The sequence below is a fragment of the Nelumbo nucifera genome, chromosome 8, assembly GCF_055504915.1.
Source record: "Nelumbo nucifera cultivar China Antique chromosome 8, China Antique-T2T, whole genome shotgun sequence".
In the NCBI taxonomy this organism is placed as follows: domain Eukaryota; kingdom Viridiplantae; phylum Streptophyta; class Magnoliopsida; order Proteales; family Nelumbonaceae; genus Nelumbo; species Nelumbo nucifera.
This window is the reverse complement of record NC_142656.1, coordinates 15,955,416-15,982,323: the sequence shown is the minus strand read 5'-3', so window position 1 is coordinate 15,982,323 and position 26,908 is coordinate 15,955,416. Positions and strand designations below refer to the sequence as shown.

Below are 26,908 nucleotides of genomic sequence, written 5' to 3'. Positions count from 1 at the left end.
AAGAAAAAGGATTAAAGCCGGCGGTTTAGAGCCGGCAGTCTTTGTGACTGCGGCAATAGGCATATCTAGGCGGCAGGCTTTCGAAGACCGCCATCTACATTGGTTTAAAAGGCTGACGCGGCGGATTTTATAACCAAACCTGAATTAAACCGGTCTAAATTCCGGTTCGACAGACCAAAGCGGCAGAGACCACTCAATTTTCCTTTCCCGCCTCTTCCTCTGTTCTTTCTCATTTCTTCTTCTTCCCGTCCCTCTCTCTCTCTCTCTCTCTCTCTCTCTCTCTCTCTCTCTCAGTCGACTTCTTATTTCTTTGTTCTCCAACTAGCAAAGGTGACGCAGCGGCGTGGATTTTCTTCTCTTGCCTCTCATCCTTCTCTCTATTTCGTATGAAGGTAAAAAAAAATTTCATCCCTCTCTCTATTCCTCACTAAACTCTGTCTCTTTCGTTCACTTGACGACTTCATCCGAAAATCTAGGTTTGCTCCGCTTATTTTCTCGTCTTTAGTGATCAAATCAATATCTGATATATGACTAACTGTAACAATATTTGGTATACATCTCTCTCTAAGCTTTTATTTTTTTGAAAATCTCTTCTTCCATTTTATCTGTTTTTTGTTATTTTTAGGTTTTCCTCAATTGGAAGATGCTTAGCCTTCAACCGGTAGATGCTTTAAGCTTTTAAGAAATACTCGTCTTTAGTGATCAAATCTAAGCATTTAAGAAAATTACATGGTAGATGCTTAGCCTTTTTTTTCCCCAATTGTCATGTGCTGCAAATGTCACAACCAAAAGATCATAGATATGACTAACTTGAGCGGTACAAGGAGCAAAGGAATAAGGTTTCCCGATTGAAGAAAAAGATTGCACATACTAAAGGCTTTAAAGAATACCAAAAAATCATAGATATGACTAACTTCACCAAGGAAAACACTGAAGGCTAGAGCAGATCGTTTAATTACTCAGATAGAGCAAATCGAACCATCTGGTTGAAGGACTTCCTGCAAGTATCTATAAAATATATCGTTTCCTTTTAAAAAACAAATATTTTTCGATAGAATTTCTCTTATTACTCAAAAAAGTATTCCCTTGTGTTGCATTAATACAATTCATTGTGTTCAACCAACATATTGCTTCTTGTACATGCAATGCCCCTTTTTTTTGTTTTTTCTTGGTTTTTGGTTTATGTTGAGGAAATCTCTTTCTGGTTCTTCTTAATGTGCTTTTGCTTCTATAGGCTCATGGGACTTTGCATCTCCTCTTTTAATACTCCCCCTTGTTGTCGTTAAGGCTCAGTTTGGGAAGAGTTCAAATATAAATATGTATAATACAAATACAAGATTTGTAAATACAATATACAGTACAAATACATGATGTCCTACATCAGTTGGACCTGTAGGGGCTGTCGAAGAAGAGGGTGAAGAGTCATTTGCATGTCAGCTTTTTTAGAACACAGTTTTGGAGCTAGGGTGGATTAATTCTGGGTTTGAAGAATTTCAGGAAGGCTCCTCTTGCAGTGAGAAGATTCAGAAGCCATCGGTCTATTTGGGATTGGGCCAAGCAAGATGGTTATGAAATCAATGGAAGTTCTTAAGACGAAGTACAGAGTTCATGTTCTAGATTGCTGGATATTTAGTGTTTGATGGGGTTTTGTTTTCTTTGTTTTTCGGACAGACTGGTTTTTTGCTTGTTTGAGCTTGTTGTATGGAAGATGTTTGTTAGGCTGCCATGTGGTTGGAGAATTTGCGTCTGGGGTGTTTCTTTTGCTTGGTTGTTTTTTGGTTTTGTAGCTTGGTTGGGAGTACATATGTTTTTTCTTTCTCTTGGGTAACTTTTGGTCACCTTCCTTACTTCTTTTTATTGCTTTTAATAAATTTTATTTTATTATAAATGAATATGTACACTATTTGTTTATATAAATAAATTAATGTTCTTTGTTGCTGATAAAAAAATGTTCACTCTCTTTCCATAATGGGTAGTTAATAATTTAACTTTTTCTACTTTTGGATTCTTGTTTGGAGTTGCTTCTCCTGCAACATGATATAGTTTAACCTACTCCTTGCAGGTTCGCTACGAAAGCAAAGCGTTGGTGTTGTCCAATAAAACCAAGAATTTAGCATTCAAAATGAAGATTTTCCAGCTTTACCTAGTCTTAAAGGTGTTTTTTCTATTGTTTTTTGGATCTAGATTGAAAAGATGATGTTCTTTGTGCGATCGATATTACTTACTTTTAGAATGTCTTGTTGCCATAAATTATATATCATTCTTGGTCTAGTATCGTTTTTGAGGTATTTTATCTTTGCTTGTGGAAAAGAGATAAGAAAGTTTTGGTTTTAGTTATTTATAAAATAAATAAAAATAGAGGTTGAGAAAGTTTTTCTTTCCTCTTGTCAATTGTGGCACTAATCATTTATTTATGTCAGGAAAGTAAGGGTGAAAGGTAAGTGGGACTTTTCATAATCCAGATTATGAAATTCTCATATCTTAAAGTGCTTGTAACAAAGACACGTTAACTGCTTATGCATAAAAAAATGTACAATGTGGATCCTAGGAATTGGACCATCGAGGGATTTGAATTCTTGTTAGCTGCTTCCTTAATGAAGAAGGAATAATAGAAAACTAAAAATCCAAGTGTTTTGGCTAAGTTTAGATGTTGCACTAATTTCAAAAATAAAAAGAAAAGGAAAAACTAATTTCAGAGGCTGAGGGGCATGTAGGAAACATCTAGTACAATCTTGGTGAATTTTGCATGATCCTGAAAAGGATGATCTTACATGGAGTAGTCAAGCTGTAACTTCGGTGGCTACTTGACAAGGACTTGGTTTGCTCAGGAGTATGTGGTGCTCTCCAAGATAAGGGTTAAACTGTTGTTGTGCAGTCTGGCTCCACTGGCCAAGGAGATTCAATGAGGAGAGATTATGGCACTTATTCAGGTGTTGAGGTTGATGCATGTTGTAGACATGTTGGACTATGAGGGCCCCTGCACCTATGACACCACATCAGGAATGCAAGATTTCTGGCTTATAGAGAGTTCAATGTCTATTCAGATTGATTGAAGATCAGCTAACTCATCGGGTGTTTTGTTTATTCTATTTTTGAGTTTCTTGTTGTTGATCAATAAAAAGCATGATCCTGTCTCTGAATCTCATTTATTCTATTTTTTTTCCTGTTTTCAGCCTTTGAAATGAATGTATTCTTCACTTCCACTTCTGCTATAGAATCTGCATTTATGATAAAGTAATGTCTTGTCTGTGTTCAATCATAACACACATCTTTTGAGCTTTGACTGTACCGAATGGTTTATCTCTTGGTCCTGTTTAACATGTTTGTTATTTATTGTGTTATCATAGCTATTTGAATAATTTCTACAATGGGTTCATATGATGTTATCCTGGTTCATATTGTAATTTGGTGCAATATCATTTTGTCATTTTCCATTTTACATTTCAATGTTGTATTTTCCACTTCTCTTTATCTCAAGTATTGACACAACTTTAGTGCATTTTGACTACACCTGGAATGCATGTTTATCTTTCCACTAGGATTAGGAATTTGGGATTGTACGTTGGTATTTATTTGTTTGTAATTGTTATGAAGGTGGGAACAATGGTTATAGAATGGATCTACACCAAAAGAACAACTTAATGACAATGCCATGTCCATGATGCAGTCCCAGCACTTCTCTGTGAGTCATGTTTGATGGAAAATTGAGTTTCCTTGTGTTTTGTGAAAGTTATTATGTCTTATTTTTCAACTTTAGTTTAGCCTCATAATTTCTTGCTTAAATTATATAGATGGGGAGATCTCTTGGCTTCAGCTTAGGAGGGACATATTCATCTTATCGCCAGCAACAACAACAACATACTGCATCAACAGGTAGTGGTGGTGTATCCTTTGCTTCTGCAAACAATCAAGATCTTTTGCACATACATGGTTCTGATATATTTGCATCCTGCTCAAGCTATCACTCACAGGTTCCATATTTGGTTTTTATGCAAAATATCTTTGCAGTTCTTAGCCTTGGCTCTATTTGATTGTTTATATATTCCAAAGTTGTTTTCTGAAATACTTTTACTTTTTGCAAATTGGAAACATGCCATATGGTGATAATGCAATCACATTGCATATTTGCTTTAGATCATCATTTTCTTTGCTTCCTTAATTGATAGAAATTCATGAAACAATGATGTGGTAAAATTCTATAATCTCCTACAAGAAAATTATACTTAATGATTGAATATATAGAATGAGAAATATATATTGCATATTTGCAAATTGTTTCTGTTAACAAATACGGTATTCATTCAGTGTTTTGTGCATGTAATCTGATGTCAATTGAACAACCCCAAATCTTAAATATTTGTGTCAGGCTAGATTGCAATGTACATTTTCATTGCAGGAGAATAAATTTGAACCAGGTCTGTTGATTCCAAGTTCAAATGCCTAATTTATAGAGATGACTGGTCAGTCTTCAAATTGGGCAACTGTTAAAACACTTTTTTGTATGATGGGAACTTAAAAATGAAATCAAAATACAAATTTCAAACTTGTGTCGAGACATTTTCATTCATTGGCTTTCATGCACAACATTCTTTTATAAAGTTTTCCCAAGGACCTGTAGTGGTCAGATTTGACTTTTCCCATTAAATGCACATATATACGAATAAAAGGTTTGTTTACATATAATATTTCTTGTACCTGATGTCAGAGATTTACTGTTGGAGGACATTTGGCATCTAACTTGGGCTATATTAGGAAGTATTGATTTTATTAGCAATTTTTGTCGGCAACAATATTCCATTATTTTCTGTTAAATTTTCTTATGCTTGAAGTTGACAAGTTTTAATATAATAATGTAAAACATTTAACTCTTCTAAACCATTTAAAGTTTATCTATTTCTTTCTCTTTGTTAGGACTTTTTTCCTACCATTTCATTGTGTTCTTTCTATACTTCATGCATCCAGGAAATATAATCTAGTCATAAAGAAGGTACTTGCTATCATTCAAAATGGCTTAAAATACCTGTTCTGTTCCGTTCTTGTAGGTTAGCAGATCCTGCAAGTTTGGGCATAGTTAGAGTTGACATCTCAGAAAGGAATTGGAATGAACTTGTGAGAAAGGAATTTCATAGCTCTTTGGTTGCTGGTGTTCCATTAACTATTGTTCCTGAGCCCCCACACAAGCACAATGCCATGACGTTTCTCATGTATTAATTTGTATTCATTTGAAACTTAACATGTATTAATTTCTGATTCGAATGTATTAGTTTTTTTGGTAAGAAAATATTTGAATGGAAATAGATCTTTTAAATTGCATTTATATTGATTTTTGTACTTTTTTTTATGTTAATTGGATATTGTATTTAAGCAATTTGTTTTGGATATTATAATAATTAATAATTTAATTTAAAGTTTTTTATTTAAATTGATTTTTTATGCATTATCTATCATGAGATTTGTATTAAACAAGTGCCAAAAAAATGTTGAGATTGATATAAATAATAAAAATACAAAAATCAAAGTTGGTAGCCATACAACCGCTGCCTTAGACATAAAAGAGCTCTAAGGCGGCGGTCCAAAGAATTCTAAGACGCCGCCTAAAAGCGGAAGCAATATACAAACGGACCTAAGGTGCGGTCCAAAGAGCTCTAAGACGGCGGTCATGACCACCACCTAAAAACGGAAGCAATATATCGATGGACCTAAGGAGGCGGTCCAAAGAACTCTAAGCCGACGGTCTTGACCGCCACCTAAAAACAAAAGCAATATATCGATGGACCTAAGGCAGCGAATGTCACCTTTATTAACTTTGAGCTGGCGATTATGACATACTGTCGGCTTAAGGATGATTGAACCGCATTGGATCGGTCCTTAAAGGCGGTGGTCTTTTCTATCTAAGCCGGCGGTCTTGACCTAAGTTGGCAGAGGTTTAGGGGGTAGATTGAAGACCGCCGCCTTAGACCAAAGTTAGCGGTCTTCAAGCCTAAGTCGACAATTGATCGATTTTCTTGTAGTGTAATTCCTGTGTGGGGCCTACATTGGAAAGGTACAACCTTTCATTGGAAACCCTCCCAAATGGGCACTATATATTATACGGTCATGTAGTAATGTTTGTATGGATTTTGCATGCAAGCATTACAATCTCTTATTGGTTTAAATCCAAAACAGCATTGCATTGATGTTGTGATCATGTTTTATTGGACAGTTCATACAAATGTTATTCAAATATGTCTCATTAACATAGGCATCTTTATTATCTCTCTCTCTCTATATATATATAACATAGAGAGAATGATAATTTATACAAATCCCCCTTAATTTCCTTTTTTTTTTGAATTTTTTATTTTTTTTTAGTTCTACATAATTGCCCATTAAACCAATGTGGAAATAATATGGGCTTAACTATTTTTAACAACCATAAAGAAATAGAAGGATTTGCTCTTCTATTGTTTAGCCAAGTGGCACCATTTCCCCCCCACTTTCTCCTAAATTATCTCTAATTCCTATTTATCTATCTCCTAAATTATCTATAACTCCTATTTATCTTTTAAATTATCTCTAATTTAGTAGAGAGATTCTCTCATAAAATATATCTAATTCCTATTTATCTTCTCCCCCACTTTTTATCTATATTTATCTAAAGAAAATTTCAATTAAAAAAGTGAGTAAATTACAAAGACCCCCCTGTACTATGGGGCCTGTGACAAAGACCCTCCTGTCCTTTATTTTGCGACAAAGACCCCCCTGTATTATGACCATGAGAAAGACCCCCTTTGACCGTTAAGTCAGACAAAATATGTTAAATTACCAAAATAACTCACTAAACTTTTTCTATTTTTTTCTTGCCCTTTTTCTATTAAAACCTATTTAACCTATTATTTTCTATTTTTTCTTTCTTCTCTTCTTTTCCCCTCCCTCAACGGCGGCAGTAATCCACATCTCTCTCTCCTTCCCTCTCTCCCCGGATCTCTCTTCTTCCTCTGTAGGGAGTGCTCGAATTGGGCCGGGGGTAGCGACTAATTTGGCGGAAATACAGAGGGGGCAGCAACTGGTTGTGATAGAGGGCGCGACAACCGTGGGAAGGAGCAGAAATAGAAAAAGAAAACAAATAATAAAAGATGGAGAGAGGCCGGTGGTGGATTCAACGCCGTTGAGTTCGAATCCGCCGCTACAATCAGTTGCAGCGGTGGAAGACGGCGACGGGTTTGAAGGCGAAGGCGGCGGTGGAAGTGGGGGAGGAGGGATTGCTCTTCCGACGGCGGAGAGAAAGGGAGATCGGCAAGTTCTCTACCTGTCAAAATAAGCGATGTCTGCGCCTAGGTGCTCAATCTCCATGACACCAATATCTAGCTGGGGTGCTAGGCAGCCCGGACCGGATCCAGGGAAGCAACGAGTCAATCAGGAATTAGTGAAAGGATGCATGTGAACCAACATGTTCACTATTGATTGGTAAACAAAGTGAGGGAAAAATACAGATTTGATCAACGTGAGGGAAAAAGCTAAAGTGAGGGAAAGTTCTTCTGAGCATCTATATATTATTTTTTCTTGTGTGATTCTCGGTAATAATCCATTCCATTTCATTTTCTTTCCGTAATGTATATATATGCGATCGAATGCAGTATTCCTGAGCATGGATTGCGGTTGCTCTGTTCTTTCATTGACGCAAACGATATCGCATGGGTAGGAGATGATCCCTACATTAAAAGCGGCGAAAAGGAAACTGTACCAAATGTAGATAATTCAGTGGATCGTCCATTCAAAACTCGAAGAGTATTCCGTAGCGGAAAGAAGAATTGCTACTCCATAGATGTGGGGAAGGGAGAGCGCGTCCTTCTCCGAGCACATTTTTACTATGGGACTTACACAGATGAAACTTTTGATCTTCAGTTTGAAGACATTTATTGGGCTATAGTAAAAAATAGCAGTGCAAACCCATTTTACTACGAAGTGATATATCTAACCAAGTTTGATGCCATAAGCGTTTGCTGAGGATCTGATGCTGAGGAAAAATACAGAGGCGCGGTAAACAAAGCGAGGGAAAAATCTAAAGAAGTGTATATCAACGACCGATTTGATCGATCCCCGGCGACGACACTGAGTTGGTGCAGATACTGATTGAGCAGTGTTTCTTCATACTGTAAATAGCCTTGTTGTCCTTGGGCGGCCCAAAGCCCCTGGATTATCCTAAAGACGACCCATCTTTGGTAACAATTGGGACAGGAGACAATCAGAAGCTGGATCTCGAATATGTTCTTCAACACGAAGCCATTCCCACCGGTGGTTCTCAAGGAGATGATGAAGCAGAGCTTCTTCCAGGATGTGCTGAAGAGAGGAAAATGGAAGCGGCGCAAGGACTTACAGAGGATTGTCTTGTACGACACTGTTAATTCCCAATCTCCCATTCCCTCTCCTTATCGCCGCTGATGTTCGCGTATCATGAGGTCGGAGAAGATAAACAGTGTTTTTTGTTATAAGGGTAATATGGGAATTAAAAAATATTATAACGGTGGATTTCAATGGAAAGTTAACGGGGTTTTTGTCTAAAGGTCATAGTACACTATAATATAAATTATAAATTTATAAATTGTTCAATTTAAATGCTATTCAAATAATAAAAAAATAACATTCGAAAACAAAACATTATTTAAATACTTCAATAACTAAATATCTTAATAACAAAACATTAAAAATAGCTAAATAATTATATAACAAAATATTTAATATTACGTAATAACATTAAAATAAATAAAATTCAAATAATGAAAATTTTAAATATTTTACATATTATTTAAATATTTAAATAACAAAATATTCAACATGACTAAATTTTAAATAATTAAAATAACGAAATTAAAAATATTTAACATGACTAAAGTAGAAAAATAATTATAAAATATTTCATAATATTCATATCAATAATAATTTAATATTTTACAAAATAAAAAACGAATTATGTAATAATAGCACTAAATATAATTTTATGGATTATTAAATTCAATAAATAATTAATACTTTTCAAAATCTAAATAACAATATTATTTAAATAACTAAATAATATTATAAATAACTAATTTCACTTATATCATTTAATAATCACAGAAAATAACTTAAAAAAATAGTTTTTATTAGTAATAGTTTCACAATAATAGTGTATATTCATTATATATTTATATATACACCAAAATTAATGTTTATTGTATTTTTAGGAGTTATTTATTGTATTTTTTATAATTATATTTTCAATAATTATTTATAAATCTATTTTTGTTTTGTTATTTAACAGAAAATTATCAATAATTATTGGAGATTATACAATTATTGTTTAACTTTTGAAATTGAATTTATTGTATTTTTGTTATAAATTTATCTTTAGTAATTATGTATTTCTTATATTTAATAATTTATTGATTAATATTTATTAGATATTAAACTATTATTTGAGATTACACTATTTATTGACTAATTTAATATATTTTCAGTGTTTATTGTATTTTTTTTTAATTATTGTATCTTTATTAGGTATCTATTTATTTTCAATAATTGTGTATTTTTTGTATAAATTTTCAATAATTATTGGATATTAAACTATTGTTATTTATTAAAGATTAGACTATTAATTTGGTTGAAATTAGGAGTTCAAGGATTGGTTCAGTTTGATTGTATGCTATTTCACCAACCAAATCGACTTGGACAAGTTGGGAGTTTGTCACGCAAAAACCGACTATTAGTGAAAGCCTGCCAACTCGGTTTGTATCGATTTGGGTCTATTTTTGATTAGGTTTGTTTGTTCAAAAGGTTAAAACTTATAAATTAAAATTAAATTTAATAAATTATATTGGTATTATTAAAACTAAATTTATGTTATAAAATCTTTTAGATTAAGAAATATGGGAGTTTTCTCGCTTTCTTGTATTAAAAGCTATATATATGGTTGGGTTCATTCAATTTTAGTCTATTTACAAATGACCAAATCGAAATTGACCTAATTTGGTTGGGTTGGAAAATTGCTGAACCAAAGCCGACCGGAAATACTAGAAAAGTGACCAACTCAGGTCGAGTTTGATTTGATTGATTTTTAAAAAGTTAAAATATAAACCAATTATATACTCTTATTGTTTCTTTGGATTTACACCTCTTCCACCACCTAGTAGTTACTCCTGCCACAACCTCTTCCTTGGATCTACAACTACCTTTGAAGATCCCATTGTTTCTTTCCTCCCACACTGACCACAATATAACAACTCTAGTGGCTCTCCACATAATCCTTCCATGAACCGTTGGTTGCCTACAAAAATCTGGATCAAAGAGGTTCACCACGCTTGAGGAGGGAGTCAGAACCCAAATAGAGACTAGGGCTGTCCACTGGTCGAGTTGGGTCAGTTTGAGTCATTTTCTTCAACCGACCCAACCTAGTCGGTTTACTTATTGACTAGACCGAAACCGACTGACCCTAAAGCAAAATTGACCCAAACATGAAGGGTCGGTTTATCGGTTTAGTCAGTTTATATATATATAACTAAAATATCTATTTATATTTAAGTTTATTTCTTTTTATTTTTATGCAAAATCAAAATATATATTTAAATTTATATAAAACTAAATTAAATATTGTACCAATGTATTATATTTGTATTGGTTTTATGTTTTTAGTTTTTATCATAAATAACCAATGTTTTTTTTTCAAAGTTCAAATAGACACAAATAAAATATATCAACCTTTAACATATAGGGTATGGACTAATTAATAATTACTTAAACAATTAAACATATAGGATTGGTTCGGTTTGGTTTGGCACATGAAAACCGAAATCGAACCGAGTTGTCGATTTATTTTTTCATACAAACTGAAACTGACCGATGGTTTTAAAAAACCGACCAACTCGGGTTGGGTCAGGCCGGTTTGGTTGGTTCAACATTTAATGTGAACACCCCTAACAGAGACAACAAACATGGGGGAGAGGCACATATTTGGCCTCTTTTTTCTGCAATAAATCCAAGGTGTTGGGTCAGGCTGGTTTAGTTGGTTCAACATTTAATGTGAACACCCCTAACAGAGACAACAAACATTGGGGGGAGAGGCACATATTTGACCTATTTTTTCTGCAATAAATCCAAGGTGTTGATTTTTTGGAGTGCCACTTCTCAACAAAAGGCCTGAATTTTTGGGGGTACAGGGTTACCCCACACCTCCCTAGAAGGAAAGTTCCCTACAAGGTTAGAGGTCTTGAATAGCTTTCCAAGGAGAAAACTAAGAAGCCCCAGGGTCGAGTCCTGCATCCAAGCCTTTATCTGCCAATCCATGAATACTAAATCACTCTAAACCAAAGTCTGTCCTATTCCATCGGTAGTCACCAAATCTCCAAATTCATTTTCCTAGCACAACCGTGTTTCTTAATCTTATATTTCCTGACCCAAGGCCTCCATCATCCCTGCTCCTAGAAAACACATCCCACTTCACCAAGTGATCCTTCTTAGTATCCCCTAGTTTCCATAAGAAATCACTCGTTATCTTCTCTAATTGGTTAGCTACTTTCATTGGTACTCTAAAGGTAGACAAGAAATAAATTGGCAGGTTGCAAATATTGACTTGATTAAGGTTATCCTACCCCTAAAGAGATGTAATTCCCCTTCCAATTTGCTAACCTCTTGGAGAATCTTTCAATCACAAGGTACAAAAAACTCTTAATGATTGGGTTCCCTCCTAGTGGTAGCCCCAAATATTGTAAAGGCCAATCCCCCACTTCACACCCCAAAATCCTAGTTGGGGAATCCACCTCCTCTCTCCCTAAATTGAGCCCTGCCACACAACTTTTTCCCCAAATCACTTTAAGATTGGACTTCGTTTCAAATTGAAGCACTAGACTCTTTAAGTTTCGTAATTCCCCTTCCTCCCCATCACAAAACAAGATGATGTCATCCACAAATTGTAAGTGTGTGACGACCACCTCCTCCCTACCAATCCTCCAACCTCTTATCAAATTGTTAGCATCAACCCTTGAAATCATGGCACTCAAAACATCAACTACTAGGGTAAAGAGGAATGGGGACAATGGATCTCCTTGCCTAATACCCCTCTTTGTAGGAAAGAAACCCCTAGCTACACCATTCACTAGTATTGAGAAATGACATGAAGAAATGCATCCCTTTACCCATTTGCACCATCTCTCCCCAAACCCTCTATTCTTGAGAACATCTAGTAAAAAATCTCAGTCCACCATGTCATATGCCTTTTCAAGATCCAATTTGCAAATAAACCCCTTTTCCTTTCTCCTCATCTTCATCTCAACACATTCATTGGCAATAAGTATTTGATCTACAATTTATTTTCATTCTACAAAGGCCCCTTGATGCGATGATATTAAAGAATGGAGGATCTTTTTTAATCTTAGCGCTAGGACCTTAGAGATGATCTTATACATGCTTCCCATCAGGCTTATAGGTCTGGAAGCCTTTGGTTGGAGAGCGTCATTCTTCTTAGGAACCAAGGCAATAAAAATTATATTTGCTCCTAAGTTAAATTTGCCTCTCTCATAGAACTTTTTAAAAACCTCAAACAAATCCTCTTTAATTATCTCCCAACAATTTTGATAGAAGGCCATCGAAAAACCATAAGGCCTAGGAACTTTAAATCGATTCATGGAGAAGATTGCATTTCTCACTTATTGGGCTTCAAATCTTTTTTTCCAAATATTCCAATAAAACACTATCTTCCACCCTCCACTCCAAGTCCTCTAAGCTCTCACTAGGTCTCCCTGGGTTGTCATACACTAATTTGAAATGATTAACCGAAGCTTGAGCTATATCCTCTTCCCTTGTCAGCAATTGCCCATCCCACTTCAACTTTGAAACAAAATTCTTCTTCTCCCATTTGTCAACGAATGAAAAAACCTTGTGATGATGTCCCCTTCCTTTAGCCATTTGCACTGGGATTTTTGCCTCCAACTTATCTCTTCCTTCCTAAGAAGATCTTCCGATTCCTGTTTCAAATTCCATCTTTCCACCCTACCCTCTTTCCCCAGCCTTCTTTCGGCTTTTAGTCTATCTAACTCCTGCACTCTCCAACTGATTTCCACTTTCCTTTCCTCTATCAGGAAACCAATTTGTAATCATTTCAAAATTTATCAAAACAAATTTTCTACTCCGTATTTTCTTCCATACGTTTCGTATACATTGCCTTTCTCCCATTTTTTTTTTTCTATTTCAAGCAAGAACACAATAGTTTTGATCACCGATCGTCCACAGTGTTCTTCTGTTTTAATCACTTTTTTTTCTTTCTTTGTTTTTGTTCTTGGGAGTAAAGTTGAACAACATACTCCTTAGCGATCAATCAAACACCTAATCAAATTAATGTAAGGTAAGTAATTTACATAAAATACAGAAAAGTATGGACAGAACCAGGGCAGATTTATGAATTCCACTACAGACCTATAAAAATTCAAGTTTATATCTAACTATATCTAATTTATATAACTTAAAGATAAATTTGACTTACAAATTTATGTTTAGATAAATTTAGGTATATAAATTTCATTAGTCACATTTACATAAATTTAGATACCTTTATTTGTTTTATTACGTTAAATTTAGATAATAAAAGTAAGGTACATGATTTGGTTAAGTTAATTAATATAATATATAAATTTGATTTAGTTAACTAAGTAAAAACTAAAAATTGACTACATTAATTGTAATTGACTAAGTAATTTAATTATTTTAATATAGTTAAGTATAATATTCAATGTAGTTATCTCTTACTTAATCACTTAAATAATTTATTAACACTAACTTACTAAATTCTTAATTAAATAGTTATTTACTCAACTTTTTAAAATAACTAAATTTTGTTCAATTTAATTGAATATGATTATGTTAATTTAATTAACTTTAGATAAAATTAGACAAATTTAGATTCATCTATTTTTATTATTTTTATTCTCATTTAGATAAATTTCATTAATTATATTAATTAAGTTTCAAAATTATTTCTAAACTTTCATTAATAAAAACTAAACAATTATTTAAAAATAATAATTAATAAAGGATATTAATATTAAAGTTAAATCAAAATAATAAATGTTAATTTAAAAGTTGGCCACTATTACTAGAGTGCAAGTAGGATTGCCGATGGGTTACCTAGGCATAACCCAAAAGATAATATTTTGTTGGACTTGGACTAGCTAGGTGATCATTGTCAGCCGCCTAACCCAAAAGTTTCTATCCCTTAGCCCTCAGCAGCTCGAACCCAGATTTCCCACTCACTTTTCCTACCCACTCTCTACCCACAGTGAATTGAAGCCACACATCTCTCAATTCATAATAGAGATGTGTGACTCTAATTCACGGCGGGTAAAGAGTGGGTAGGAGATTCCGAGTGCAGCGCGCAGCTCAGCTTTTTTGTTAAAGCCTGCCTTAGGCCCAAAATTTTAGGGTTGGGACAATGCCCAGTACTTCAGCTTGGCCCGACCTACAATATGTTTTATTTTAAAATTTAAATTATAGCGGGCCCCCTATGCCATACATGGGAAAAACTGAAATCAAACAATAAGATCTAATTGAAAAAAATATCTAATCTGTACAATTTTCAGATTAATAAAATTAATCAACTTTTATTTTTCCATGCACTGCACGGGCCCCACTAGTTTTATATATAGTGGAAAGAAAGAGGCCAAGAGTCCTCTTACCATGCATTTATCTCAAATGTGGTTATTCATTTTAAAATTAAAGGGCAAAATACTTTGAACTACATTATACTTTGAGGGTAGTGACATTCACCCGAGATATTCTACCTGTAATTTGTTCCCACATCCTTACCCACAGAGCACCACCAGCATGTATTAGGAACATCTCCCGATGAATAACAAAGGAGATATTCCCGATGCACAGCTGTATTATCTCGTGGGTAGAGATGTGGGAACAGTTCGTGAGTAGCAGATCTGAACCCAGTGACACTTAGGTCCCCAAAGTTCCACTTGCAACCAAGAACTATCTCCCGATGTATTAGGAACATCTCCCGATGAATAACAAAGGAGATATTCCCGATGCACAGCTGTATTATCTCGTGGGTAGAGATGTGGGAACAGTTCGTGAGTAGCAGATCTGAACCCAATGACACTTAGGTCCCCAAAGTTCCACTTGCAACCAAGAACTACCTTGTATTTTCGGATTCAAACACTGTTCTTGTGCCCTTAGCATTTTGTCAGTTTTGAGCTTTTATGAGACCATTTATCCTCTCCTTTATTCTTGATTAGAGCCAACAATAATGGATGCTCTACCTCTTTCAGCTATCCTTCACCTCTATCTTAAACAAATGAAACGAGGAAGAAAGAGATAAGAAAAGTTTAAAAACCTAGCATTTGGAGATGCAATAAAAAAGAAGGTAAATGATCTCATAAATACCCAATACTGATGAAATGCTAATAATATGAGCATACTTGTGGAATCTAGAAGGACAAAGTAACTCCCTATCACAAAATGAAAAGTTGGAAAACCTAAGTATCACTATCCCAAGGTATAAGGTAGGGTTTTTTTTTTGTAATTTACCCTAAATTAAATTATTAAAAATATATTTTGGCGTATGATACAAAGCACATTATATATATTGAAGAATATATATCAGTTGCGTCAGCTTTATGAAGAACATGAAAAAAGATCAGTTTTTTAATTATTTTTTCTTATTTAAGAAAGAAATAAATATTGAACCTATTTGATAAATAATTCAATGGGTGATGTAGAAAGTTAAATTAATGTTGTTGGTATTATTTGAACAGTTTGGATGGTAGACAGTACTAGATAGCCAACACTCATGGAAAAAGGAATCAAATGAGAGGTTGACAAGAGCTTTTAATAGATCATAGATACTACACATGCATCAATGTGCAATGTATGTGCCATGGCTCAATGCCATAGCCAAGAACCAAGTGAGAGGAAAAAGGATCTCTCTTGTAAAGTTTGTCCGTTCATATTACCTTATACAACAACACTTCAAACACCTTAAAAATTCAAATCAGGATAGAGAACACCCTGTAAAATAGACCTGCATTTAGGAGTTCAGGTTTACAAAAGTTGATATTTTTTGCCTTTTGCACTTTATACGCAATTAAAAATTATAGATAATAAAAAAAGAGAATAATGAAAGAAGAAATTACACAGATGATGTGATAGAATGGATATATTTGACTATTGCGCATCATCACAATATATATTTGGAAAAAATGTTCAAGGATGGCATAGTCTAAGAAGATATACATGTTTTACATACAAAATGCCAAAACTAAAGAAGAGCTGTTTTGCCAGTTAGATTGCTTCCTCCGCCACTGCTACACCATGTAAAATCTGCAAATAATTTGAAAGCAAAAAAAAAAAAAAGAACACATTATTTATTTCTGTTATCCAGCAAAATGAAATGCAGATAATTAGACATACAATATTTCATTTGCAAATATCATTCTTCTAATTTTAGGGAAATGCTTCCCACTTTTTATCTGAAAAATGTTTCTCATTTTTTGTTTGAAAAACTTGTTTCCAGATGGGAAGAAAGCGGAGAAGCCATTTATAATGTCTATATGTCAGACATGTTGGAGTGGGTTTAACCCAGAAATCATTTAAACACACTAAAAGGAATCCTCAAATCAAGATGGACCATCCAACGAGGGCTGGCTCGTTGGTGTGTTGGCTGGTTTGTTCCAGTGTTGACGCAGAGTCAAATCCCACAATCATCACTTTGGCAAAAAAGGGGTCAGGGGGAAGTTATTAATGGTGCATAGCATTAAATATCAAAAAAAAAAAAAATCAAGATGGACCATACCAAAATATTGTAAACTTGGAACTGCAAGACCACATTGTCATACTGTCCAACAGATCCCAGGAGATTGGATGATTAGGAAAATGTGATTTTTCTAAACTTTGCTTTAGGTGATTTCCCATGCACGTCACCAATTGAATATTGGTTATGGAATAAACAGGGATGATTTTATCCAGTACTATCCTGACCATATGGGGTGAGCTACATGGCTCCTATATTAGTTCCACTCAATCATGGGCTATATCCATAGTTGAACTTTCATATCCTAGGATCTGTAGAAGGGTGATAATGTAAGTTCACTATAACAAATGAGGCAGACCCATCTAGTTTAAGGGGCTAGAAGGGCTAGGGGTAGATTAAAAAGGAAATGGGTAGTAGTAAGAAATGATTAAAGTGCCAATAATTTAAAAATGGATATGGCTTTAAACAGACTGGGATGGTTGAACAGGATTCATGTAGCTGACCCCATATAGTTGGGATAAAGCTTGGATGATGATGATAATGAAATAACAAATGGGGCAGACCCTAATTATTATTCAAAAATCACTTCCTAGAAAGGCAAACAAAGCCTCATAATACTATTCTTAACTAGTATTTGGCCTTTTCACCCAATATGCTCCCCCCTTTGTAAAAAAATGCAATATGTTAACATTTTCTCCTTTATATTATAGTTTATTTTATGATAAGAATATTTATATTATTGACTAAGACTTTAAAAGTTGATGCATCTACTAAAAAATGCTAGGCAAGTTAAAAATGTTGCAGATCTAAGTTAGCATTTAGAAAAAGAAACACTTACCCTTCACCATAGCACTAAAACTTTGGTATTAGCAATCTTTGTATGCCCATCATAAAGATAGCAGCGTTCGTTGCTATACTCACATTCACTTTAAAGAAATACTCTTAAAGCATCAACAACTTTCTCAGGCCTGTGTCACATGGTACAAGGTCAATACTTCTGAGGAAATAAAATGTGAGATGCTTATGGGTAAAAGTGAAATAAACTCTAGGAATGTACTTACCAATCTTCTTGTGGCATATGTCCTGCACCTTCTATCAACTTAAGCTTGACAGCAGTAGAATTTTCTCTTTGAAACTGCTCCGCTTCTAATTGAGGCAAATACTTGTCTGATATGCCCCAAGCAAGCAGTATTGGTTTGTCCCACCTATGGTACAAAAGTCACTTGGTTATAACCTAAAATCAAGAAAAGATAGCATGGTTAACCTTTAGTTATATCCTAACCACTTTAGGTAAAATAATGATATAGAACCTGAATGTAACATTAGATTTTGACATGACTGGTTGACATGCATCACAGATGTAGTTTTTTTTCCACAAGGAATTCCAACTTCTTCTATAAGCAAATGCACAACCTTCTATGTGGATGTTCTTTAACAATAAACCAAATTGTTTACACAAAATATTTGTGTGTAGATTAGACTTTTATTCCTATGCAAAGACCTCTCTCTGCATAGCATGCCAATTCCGGTGAAATGTCCTACAACATAAACTTGCAAAGATTTCTATTTCTACTTTTTTTCATAGTGCAATACTCAATATGTGGATTCTTGTTTTGTATAGTTGTCCTCTCATATTGCAAAGCCCATAAACAGAATTTCCATGACAAACTAGTAGATGCCCTACTTTTAGATTGAAGCAAAATACACCAGATTGAGCCATACCAGACCCCATAGGAATTTCCTTGACTTCATGACAGAGTGCTAATGCAATACTCTTTTATGATACTTCTTTATCTCCTTGAAAACATCTGATATCTGAATGAATCAACTAAAAGTACAGCATATGAAAACAAAATTCTATACACTAGTAAACGTTTAATCCGACCTCAATAGCCCAAAAAGCCTATGAATAACTTTGTTTGAGCTTTTTATTGAGGTTTTTCATACTCGAAACAGACAAACACACAGAATTGGAGCCTTACTGAAGCAAGTAAACTAGCCTCCAGTGTCCTCTTAATCCAGCAGGGAAGTTTCAAAAACCTTGTGAGATACTTGTTCAATCCTATTGGTCTTTGCCCTACACAAAAATTTGTACACCTATGCCATTACAGTATACGTAATTCCCTTCTAAGCACTGTTAATTCATCAATAATTCTTGCTGCACACGGTAACATGTGTCCACTACTTGCAAAAGATACTATATGGAAACAATAGGCATTCAATGCATAATATTGCTTATTGACAACTGTGAAAGTGAATATTTTTCAACATGTATACTAGTATCATCTTTGACAACTCAGATACATCTTTGTCAACATTTAAAATTTACTAGAGATGCCATACCTTCCAGAGGAAAATCCAGCTGCTATTCGGCTTGATATGTCTTTAAAATTAGCTTTTCTTGCAGCTTCAAGCAAAGCTGAAAAAAAAAGAAAAACAAAAATATGATAAAGGATAATATTAGTGATGTTGTAAATACAGAAAGTTGCTAAAATAATTATGCTCATCATTTTTTTTTCATAAAATAACTCTTACTGTTAATTTGGAATGCAAATGTGCTCATACTTTTTTTTTTCATTTTTCACTTGTTTGGCATGTATTCATCGAGTGAACTACTGATACACACACACATAATAGTATTTTCCTGAAGGAAATAAAAAACTTAATAATCATTTTGTAACAGAATTATCTCTGCTACTAAATTTGTAACTGTTTGACAAATACTTTGAAATATATAATGTTAAAAAATAGTTGTTTGTGAAGACCAACTATCTTCCCTCACATGATTGCACACCTTTATATATGTGTATATGCGAGATTATGGATTAATAGAACTTTTCATGTATATTCCAGTCACTGTTTCAACGAAGATGATGAATATCATTAGTATTATGGACTTGTATATTTTGTTCTTTTTTGATAGGTAACTATAAAAATTTTGTTAATAATATGGACTTGTGTATTTCATTTTAAAACAAATAACGATGAATTCTTACATTCTTCTCAAAGTGATGATAGTCTTGGAACTTTTAAGCCTAAAAAATGAGCAGGTTGTCATACTATTCTGAGTAGTACTTCTCTCTTGAAATATTCTAAAAGAACAATGAAGGTACTAAAATATTAAAGGTAAAAAATACATGCAACAAAAATAAACAAAACAAAATACAAACCAAATCCAGGTCCACTGCTTGCTAAATATGGTAAGCGATACACATCAGCTTTTTCCAACTTCAGTACATATCTGTCAAGATAGTGGATGATCAGTAAGTGAAGCACAATGTATAGCAATTCTGCAAGTATCTTGGTTTCTTTTCTCTTTTTTTTTTAGACAACAGGATTACTATTATAAAATAAGAAAAATAAGACAAAAATATAAAAAAAAACAAGGAGCAAGTCCAAACTTAAGCAAACTCAAAAGGCCAAAAAAAGTTTCAGAACACCCAAAAATACCATAAAGGAAAATGGCCAAAATAAGAAACCACCCATAACCATACAGTACAATAAATGAAACAACCAGAGCCCATCATCTCCAGCCTATTGCCTATAAATATGAAGCAATATCAGAAAGACCCAATGCATAAGCAGAATAACCCCTATATACCAACACAAGCATCATAAGCATCTAGGGATTTTTTTAACATGTTTAGAAAAATTTCACCTCCTAAAACGACTGACAGAAATCAAAACTGAAATTTGAAAGTAGGTCAAAAAGGAACTAAAAAAAAAAATAGACCAATGCTGATCTCTAAAGTTTGCCACAGAACTTCAGTTGAAACCTGAAGCTAAGCAAGGAAAATATATACTATGCTTTTTTAGACCTCAGGTGGGCTTGAGATAATTTGCTATACAAAATGAAACAAAATTAAAACTCAAAGTCAAAAGTCATAATAAGTTTTAGACCACAGGTTGCCATGCCAGTCATAATGAGATGTCATTAAAATTAACAACTTCTACAAGGAAGTAGATATAATTGTGGATACATACGGGCTACCTGCTTCAATAAAGCGCTCAGCCATAACAGCATTTTGGCATGTAAATTCACCATAGAGTGGAATTCTGCAAGACAATTACTAAGTTAATTCCATAATGAATCAAACACCAAACAATTTGAACAATTTCATACTGCTAAAAGTACAAAATATGATCCTTATCCAATAGCATGTTCTTCCTTGTTATTGAAATAAGATCAGAGTCTATTCTATATCATGTAAATCGTGGGGGTAATCAACATACTAAAAGCAATCAAAACTTCTTTGTGAAGTGGAAATTTTTACTAAATCAATTCCTTTTCTCAATATGGCAATGGAATCACCTCAGTGCATCAAAGCTTCAGAAGTGATAAAGTGAATTATAAAATATATCATCAAATTAATAGCACTTTTAAAGAAAGAGACAGAAGAAAGTGATAATGACATTTTATTAACTCCATAATCTTCATTGATGGATCTTTAAAAGTATGTATTATGTGAGAAAGACTGGTAATTGAGACATGAAAAGTCTTAGCTAATCCATTTCTACATAAAAGGAAAAAATATAAAAGCTTAACATCCATGGAAGCCCCAGAAGAGCATGCATGGATGTGGGCATTGGAAATAAAAACCAAGGAAGAGAACAAAGTAATTGAGGCAACTTGAAGAGATGTAATGGTCTAGGAGACCCATAAACATGTGAAACATGATTCCAATTGTTGTAAGAAAACAAAGAGATTCATAAGATGGACCATCAAGTGAATCCAAAATCTATGGAAAGAAACCTGAACTGCTTGTTCAAGTGGATCCCAATGTCTTCCAATAATTTGGCTGATAATATTGCAAAACCAGGGGTGACAAGGCGGGTTTGCTGGGACGTGGGGATAATTTGTAATCATAAATCTGTTCATATTATGTCTTTATGTATTGTCAGTTGTGTGCTGTCTTATAAATCAGTGTAATGTTCCCGGTAGGGCATAATGTCAGTTCGTCTACTTCGAGGGAGATGAGAAACCTGCGATTGCAGAACTGCAATGAAAAATGTATTTTCTTCCAATAATAATTTCTAAACTGAATACAAAATAATATATAAACTCCTATTAACCTTCCACTTCCTATGACCCACCTACCCACAACAAAATCTGTGTCCCACTACAACTCAAAGACTCCATAGCTAACTCAAGCAACTCATATCACTTAACACATTACACTCATACACACATACATGACCTAACATAACTCTCCCTCTCACTGCTAAATGACCCATAACAACTCATAACAACTTCTCCAAATGGGTCCACGTGGCTCCCCACTCCATGCATGGCCCAACATAATGCTAACTGAACAGATAATATAGATTCCTTTCCCTCTAACTTATCTTATACACGCATTGCACAGCCCATATACAGTATGTAATAGAGGTGTGGCCCACTTGGTTGGGCACGTGATACTCTGCTGTGTGCTGTCTAATTCTGGACAGTATGAGCCTGGTTCAAATTGAATGCTATTGTATTTTTACTGTTTATTATCAAAAGGAAAAAAAATAGAAACTTATGTCCATTGATTAATATACAACCATTTTATTCTAAATTCTTATTAGTAAATTCAAGAAACTTGCAGCACTCAATGAGCAAATATTCATTTTATTAGTTCAGACTAGAATAATGAAGAGTCAATAGGAATTGGACCAAGCTTCAGAAGATGGAAAATAATATAGGTTTTATAGCATCAAGAAAAAACAGTAGAGACCTTCAGTGATCATATAGGCATGGCCAAAATTCTTTGGTGTCTCCTTGTACTTGGTGACCGTTGGGGGTCTATAGAAGGAGAAAAATCACAGATATATTTTCCAAAAAGAAAATGCTAAGAAGAATAATTAATTCACAGTATTTAGATGTAACTACACAATTAAGATTAATTCTTAAAGGGATGAGACTTTTCTATTTCAGTAGGAATGGGAAGAAATTTATATGATGATTCTTTTTGTCTATAACCTTCTCACTTTTCATGTCTTGCTGCATATAGTTCTCACCTTGATACCACTGTATAGCTATATTTATATTCTTCATTTTTTATGCTATACTTATTACGATTTTAATTAAGCTAATAAAAAAAGAAACACCAAGGAAAAGAAATAAAAGCTAGTAGGGAATACAACAGAAACAAAAGTGCTGATGCCCTGCAATTTACACATTTCCAAAATTACCAACTTGTAATTCTTTGGAAATTATGCATCCACTGTTTATAGGAGGAAATTTCCATGTTTCCAAACTTAGCTACTTGGAGAAAATACCTGATTTTGTATTCTCCATGGAAATAATGGATTTTCTAGGAAATAGGAGATCCACTTGTACAGTAAGTAGTGTAGTGCAAGTTGATTTCATTGAACTTCTTCCTATTCTAGAAAGTGGATAGTAGTTTCACAATTCTAGTAATTGAAATTATATTGTGCCAAGCACATTATAATGTTCAACAGAGGGCACCAAGAAGTACCAGAAGCAGCAGGAGTTCCTTTTTGTGATCCTTTTGCCCCTTAAATGTTGTATTTTTAGTTAAATAAGAAGCCATGAAATTTAAATTACAAATTTGTGTTTGAATATAATATATCAATAAAAGAATTATGATTCATGTGGTTCATGCATAGTTAGCCTATGATGATACGTTGTAAACTTTGCTTTTGATTAAAAACTAACACTACTATGATAAGAAAAATACTGAACCTCAGCTTTTGAAACAATCCAGGAGTAGGAGATGCATTTGTCAACGGACTGTTAAGAATTACAAGCTTTGAAATTCTGCTTGGGTTTTTCAAGGCCCAGGTCAATCCATATGAACCTACAAGAAATCCCTACAAGGATAATGTGTAAGCATATTTTTACTGATATAGATACAGTTCAACTATCAACAAAACAGAACTAATTACTTTTTAAAGGAACGAGAATCTATTTTCAAACACATATTTAAATCTATATAGATGAGTCAAAAACTTATTCAACATGAAACAAACAATAAATATTTGTTCTGAATTAAAAGTAATCAAACCTGAACTACGAGAAAAAATGGAGATTCAATGCCCAGGACTTCAAGTAATTTATCAAATTCTACATGGAATTCCTGCTCTGCAAGAATAAAGATGTTGGACTTGCATAAATAAGATTCTTATTAACACATAGATATAATTACATAATACCAAAATTACTAATCCAAAAAAATGCCCAAAACCTGTATAGTTAAATCCATATCCTGGCTGGGGCTTATCACTGAAGCCAAATCCAATCCAATCAGGTGCAAAGCAATGGAAGCCAGCATCGGCCATCTGTCAAAGTAAAAAAAATATTTTCAAGAAATAAAAATACCATCAAGTGAAGCGGGTATTGCTATTGCCATCGCACTATAAGCAGATATCTTTTGGGATTATCTTCATTTTATATGGTTTATGTGAATTTTACATCTATAGTCAGTGAAAATTTGCAATGGTTTGTTTCAGTTGAGCTAGATGCATTTGAAATTTTGAAGATGCCTTTCCAATTTTTAACATTACTTGTTGAAAAATTTCAATTGCAAGACATGAATGTAACTGCCACACAAATCACGTCATAGGAAAATTGGTGGGAAAGGGAGATTGAAAAGTCCATGGAAATGCAATTTATGTGTAATATGATGGAGGATCTGGATGTTCCAAGGAACATAAGTTTTCTTAAATATTAGCCCTGTACCAGGTTTAGTAGCATCAGTACAGTGGCAGTTCAAGGGGTCACTGGTTTTAAATTCCACTGGTATTTTTATAATTTTACAAAGTTTTCCATTTTTGTGGATAGGCACCATGAAATTTAAAAGTGATTATATTTTAAGAGTTTAAAATATGTGGAAAAGGAACCCAAGATAAAAAGAGAAACAATAGGAGATCGAGAAAAAAATGAACAATTAATTATTCCCCCAAAGAAAAAGAAGGAAGAAACCATTTTTTTTTTCTTTTTATCTTATGAACTTTGACTAGAAACCCAGAATTTCATTTGAAATTTCAGTTGCAAACCAGGTCAAAGACCTAGTTTGAAACTGTGGATTAAAACCTTGATTCAGGTACCTCGATAAGATCTTAAGACCCTTTTGGATAACTATCCAATCAAAGAATACAGAAGTAGGGATTTCTACCCTTGGTGCCATTAAAGAGCAGGAAAGATTACATTAATAACAAGGAAACTTCGATAATCCAAAATCTAGAGGTATCCTATAAATCCAAAACAAAACTTGTGACAAACCTGAGCCATGACCACCCGGTAGCTATAAGACTGTGTTGGAGCCCCATGAATGAAAACAATTGTGCCACGTCGGCTCCCAGGGGATCCTGCAGGGAAAAACTTTCTTTACCAACATGTTCTTCTAAGGCAAAGAAAATAATTATAAACAAATTATGGCAGTCCTTTTCCACCTGTTTCTCTCACAAACCATCTAAACTTCCCTGATTTGACATAAGAACCATACTCCTTCCCCTTGTCTTCTATCCTCTGGATATGAAAACAATGTGAGTCATGACAACACTTATAGTTTATTAAAAGAGAAAATCAAACTCACTTTTAGAATCTTCACATCATCTAACTTATATCCATAATACCATAATACCAGAAGGCTATGACTTTTGATGATCAGAAAAGTTGATACCAGAGAAAATCCAACAGAATCAATCAACAAGTATCAGCATTTAAAAAAAATGCACTCAAATTGCCTGATCTTGGATGCAACAAGGAAATAAAAGTTCCTTTTTTTTTTCTCCCCATTAGGTAGTTCATGATTTTAACACCCCTAAATGATTAGCTGATATTTAGTTCAGGATTCTTATATGCATAGACATAGAATAAGCATGACAATTTGAGTTATAATGCACATGATTAAGAGCTTAATATACCAGTATGCGCATAATACATTGGGTAAAAAACTATATCATCTATAAGATCATAACATGATCACAGAGTCTCATTGCAAACATGATAGGCATTTTCAATTTTGTTCCAACAGAATCAATCAACAAGTATCAGCATTTAAAAAATGCACTCAAATTGCCTGATCTTGGATGCAACAAAGAAATAAAAATTCCTTTTTTTTCCCCATTAGGTAGTTCATGATTTTAACACCCCTAAATCATTAGCTGATATTCCTTTAGTTCAGGATTCTTATATGCATAGATGTAGAATAAGCATGACAATTTGAGTTATAATGCACATGATTAAGAGCTTAATATACCGGTATGCGCATAACAGATTGGGTAAAAAACTATATCATCCATAAGATCACAACATGATCACAGAGTCTCATTGCAAACATGATAGGTATTTTCAATTTTGTTAGTCCAAGATGGATTCCAGAGGACTACATTAAGTATTAAGTGAAGTGTGCATCTGTCTGAGAAAGATGGATTGACTTAAATTGGGGCCAAGCAGGCAAGGAAGCCTACATTTACACGATTGGTGAACCAAACGTGAAAAAAAAAATATATGAAATCACAAAATAACAAATTGTCACTTTATTTCTCAGAGAAGAGATTAAGTCAAACCATTCTTGAAACCATTCTTTGGGAATAGGGAATACTTGTTCTTCCAAGCTCTCGAGGATCACAATGTGGGCATAAACATTTTAGTAATCACAAATTGAATGGATTGCAACAGAAATTTCCCTTACATAGAGCATCTGCCCAACATTCCCATCCTCGGCAGGGCTCTCGGGAAGCTGAATAGCTCCTCGGCTGGACGGATTATCCGTGACGAAACCGAAAGGATTGAAGGCAGGCTTATCGTCTTCTGTCCTTTTCCCACTGCTGTTGTTCTCAGAAGCAGCTGCCATGACTCTTACTCTTCTCCTTCTCAAGTACATCTTATTCTTCTTCATGGCGTCGTAGGCCATTGTTGAGCTTGGAAGCTTGAGAGAAGGGGAGAGCAGGGCCGACGCCATTATTTCGAGTAGAGCCTGCTGTCTGAAGTCTGAACCAACGAAGACCACCAGCTTTCTTTCTTATTAGTCGGTTGGTTGGTCGTTTTTTTGAATTTTCATGCTTGTGGCTCAAACCGATTACATGGGGTCCATCAAGTGGGCGTAGAATGCCTTCCGTGTATTTTGGTAATCATCCTATTTATAATTATTCAGAAAACACGTGGTTCCAGAACCAAGAATTGTCAACCGTCGGACTGGA

General features: G+C 34.1%; 1 protein-coding gene and 1 long non-coding RNA gene across 2 annotated transcripts; one reads left to right on the top strand and one right to left on the bottom strand.

Moving 5' to 3' along the window:
• The first annotated feature begins 225 nt into the window (after positions 1-225).
• LOC104592506 (uncharacterized) lies at positions 226-5,407 on the top strand. Its single transcript, XR_734418.2, has 5 exons — positions 226-392; positions 2,063-2,155; positions 3,595-3,682; positions 3,792-3,873; positions 5,043-5,407. It is a non-coding gene; the product is annotated as an uncharacterized LOC104592506 (long non-coding RNA).
• A 10,719-nt stretch (positions 5,408-16,126) lies between these two features.
• LOC104592505 (alpha/beta-Hydrolases superfamily protein) lies at positions 16,127-26,732 on the bottom strand. Its single transcript, XM_010251913.3, has 12 exons — positions 26,401-26,732; positions 25,157-25,232; positions 24,987-25,072; positions 23,950-24,043; positions 23,770-23,846; positions 23,448-23,575; positions 20,744-20,815; positions 19,930-20,000; positions 19,103-19,178; positions 17,821-17,964; positions 17,598-17,727; positions 16,127-16,329 (listed from the first exon to the last, which is right to left on the bottom strand). The coding sequence occupies exons 1-11, from the start codon at positions 26,668-26,670 to the stop codon at positions 17,688-17,690; spliced, it is 1,134 nt and encodes a 377-aa protein (XP_010250215.1). The 5' UTR covers positions 26,671-26,732; the 3' UTR covers positions 16,127-16,329; positions 17,598-17,687.
• Positions 26,733-26,908: the final 176 nt, after the last annotated feature.

Coding starts and splice junctions, on each gene's coding strand:
- LOC104592505 (XM_010251913.3), bottom strand. CDS start 26,670: ATGGCGTCGGCCCTGCTCTCCCCTTCTCTCAAGCTTCCAAGCTCAACA. Junction 24,044..24,986: donor ACCGGGTGGTCATGGCTCAG/GTTTGTCACAAG, acceptor TTACTTTGACAG/ATGGCCGATGCTGGCTTCCA. Junction 23,847..23,949: donor ATATGGATTTAACTATACAG/GTTTTGGGCATT, acceptor TTATTCTTGCAG/AGCAGGAATTCCATGTAGAA.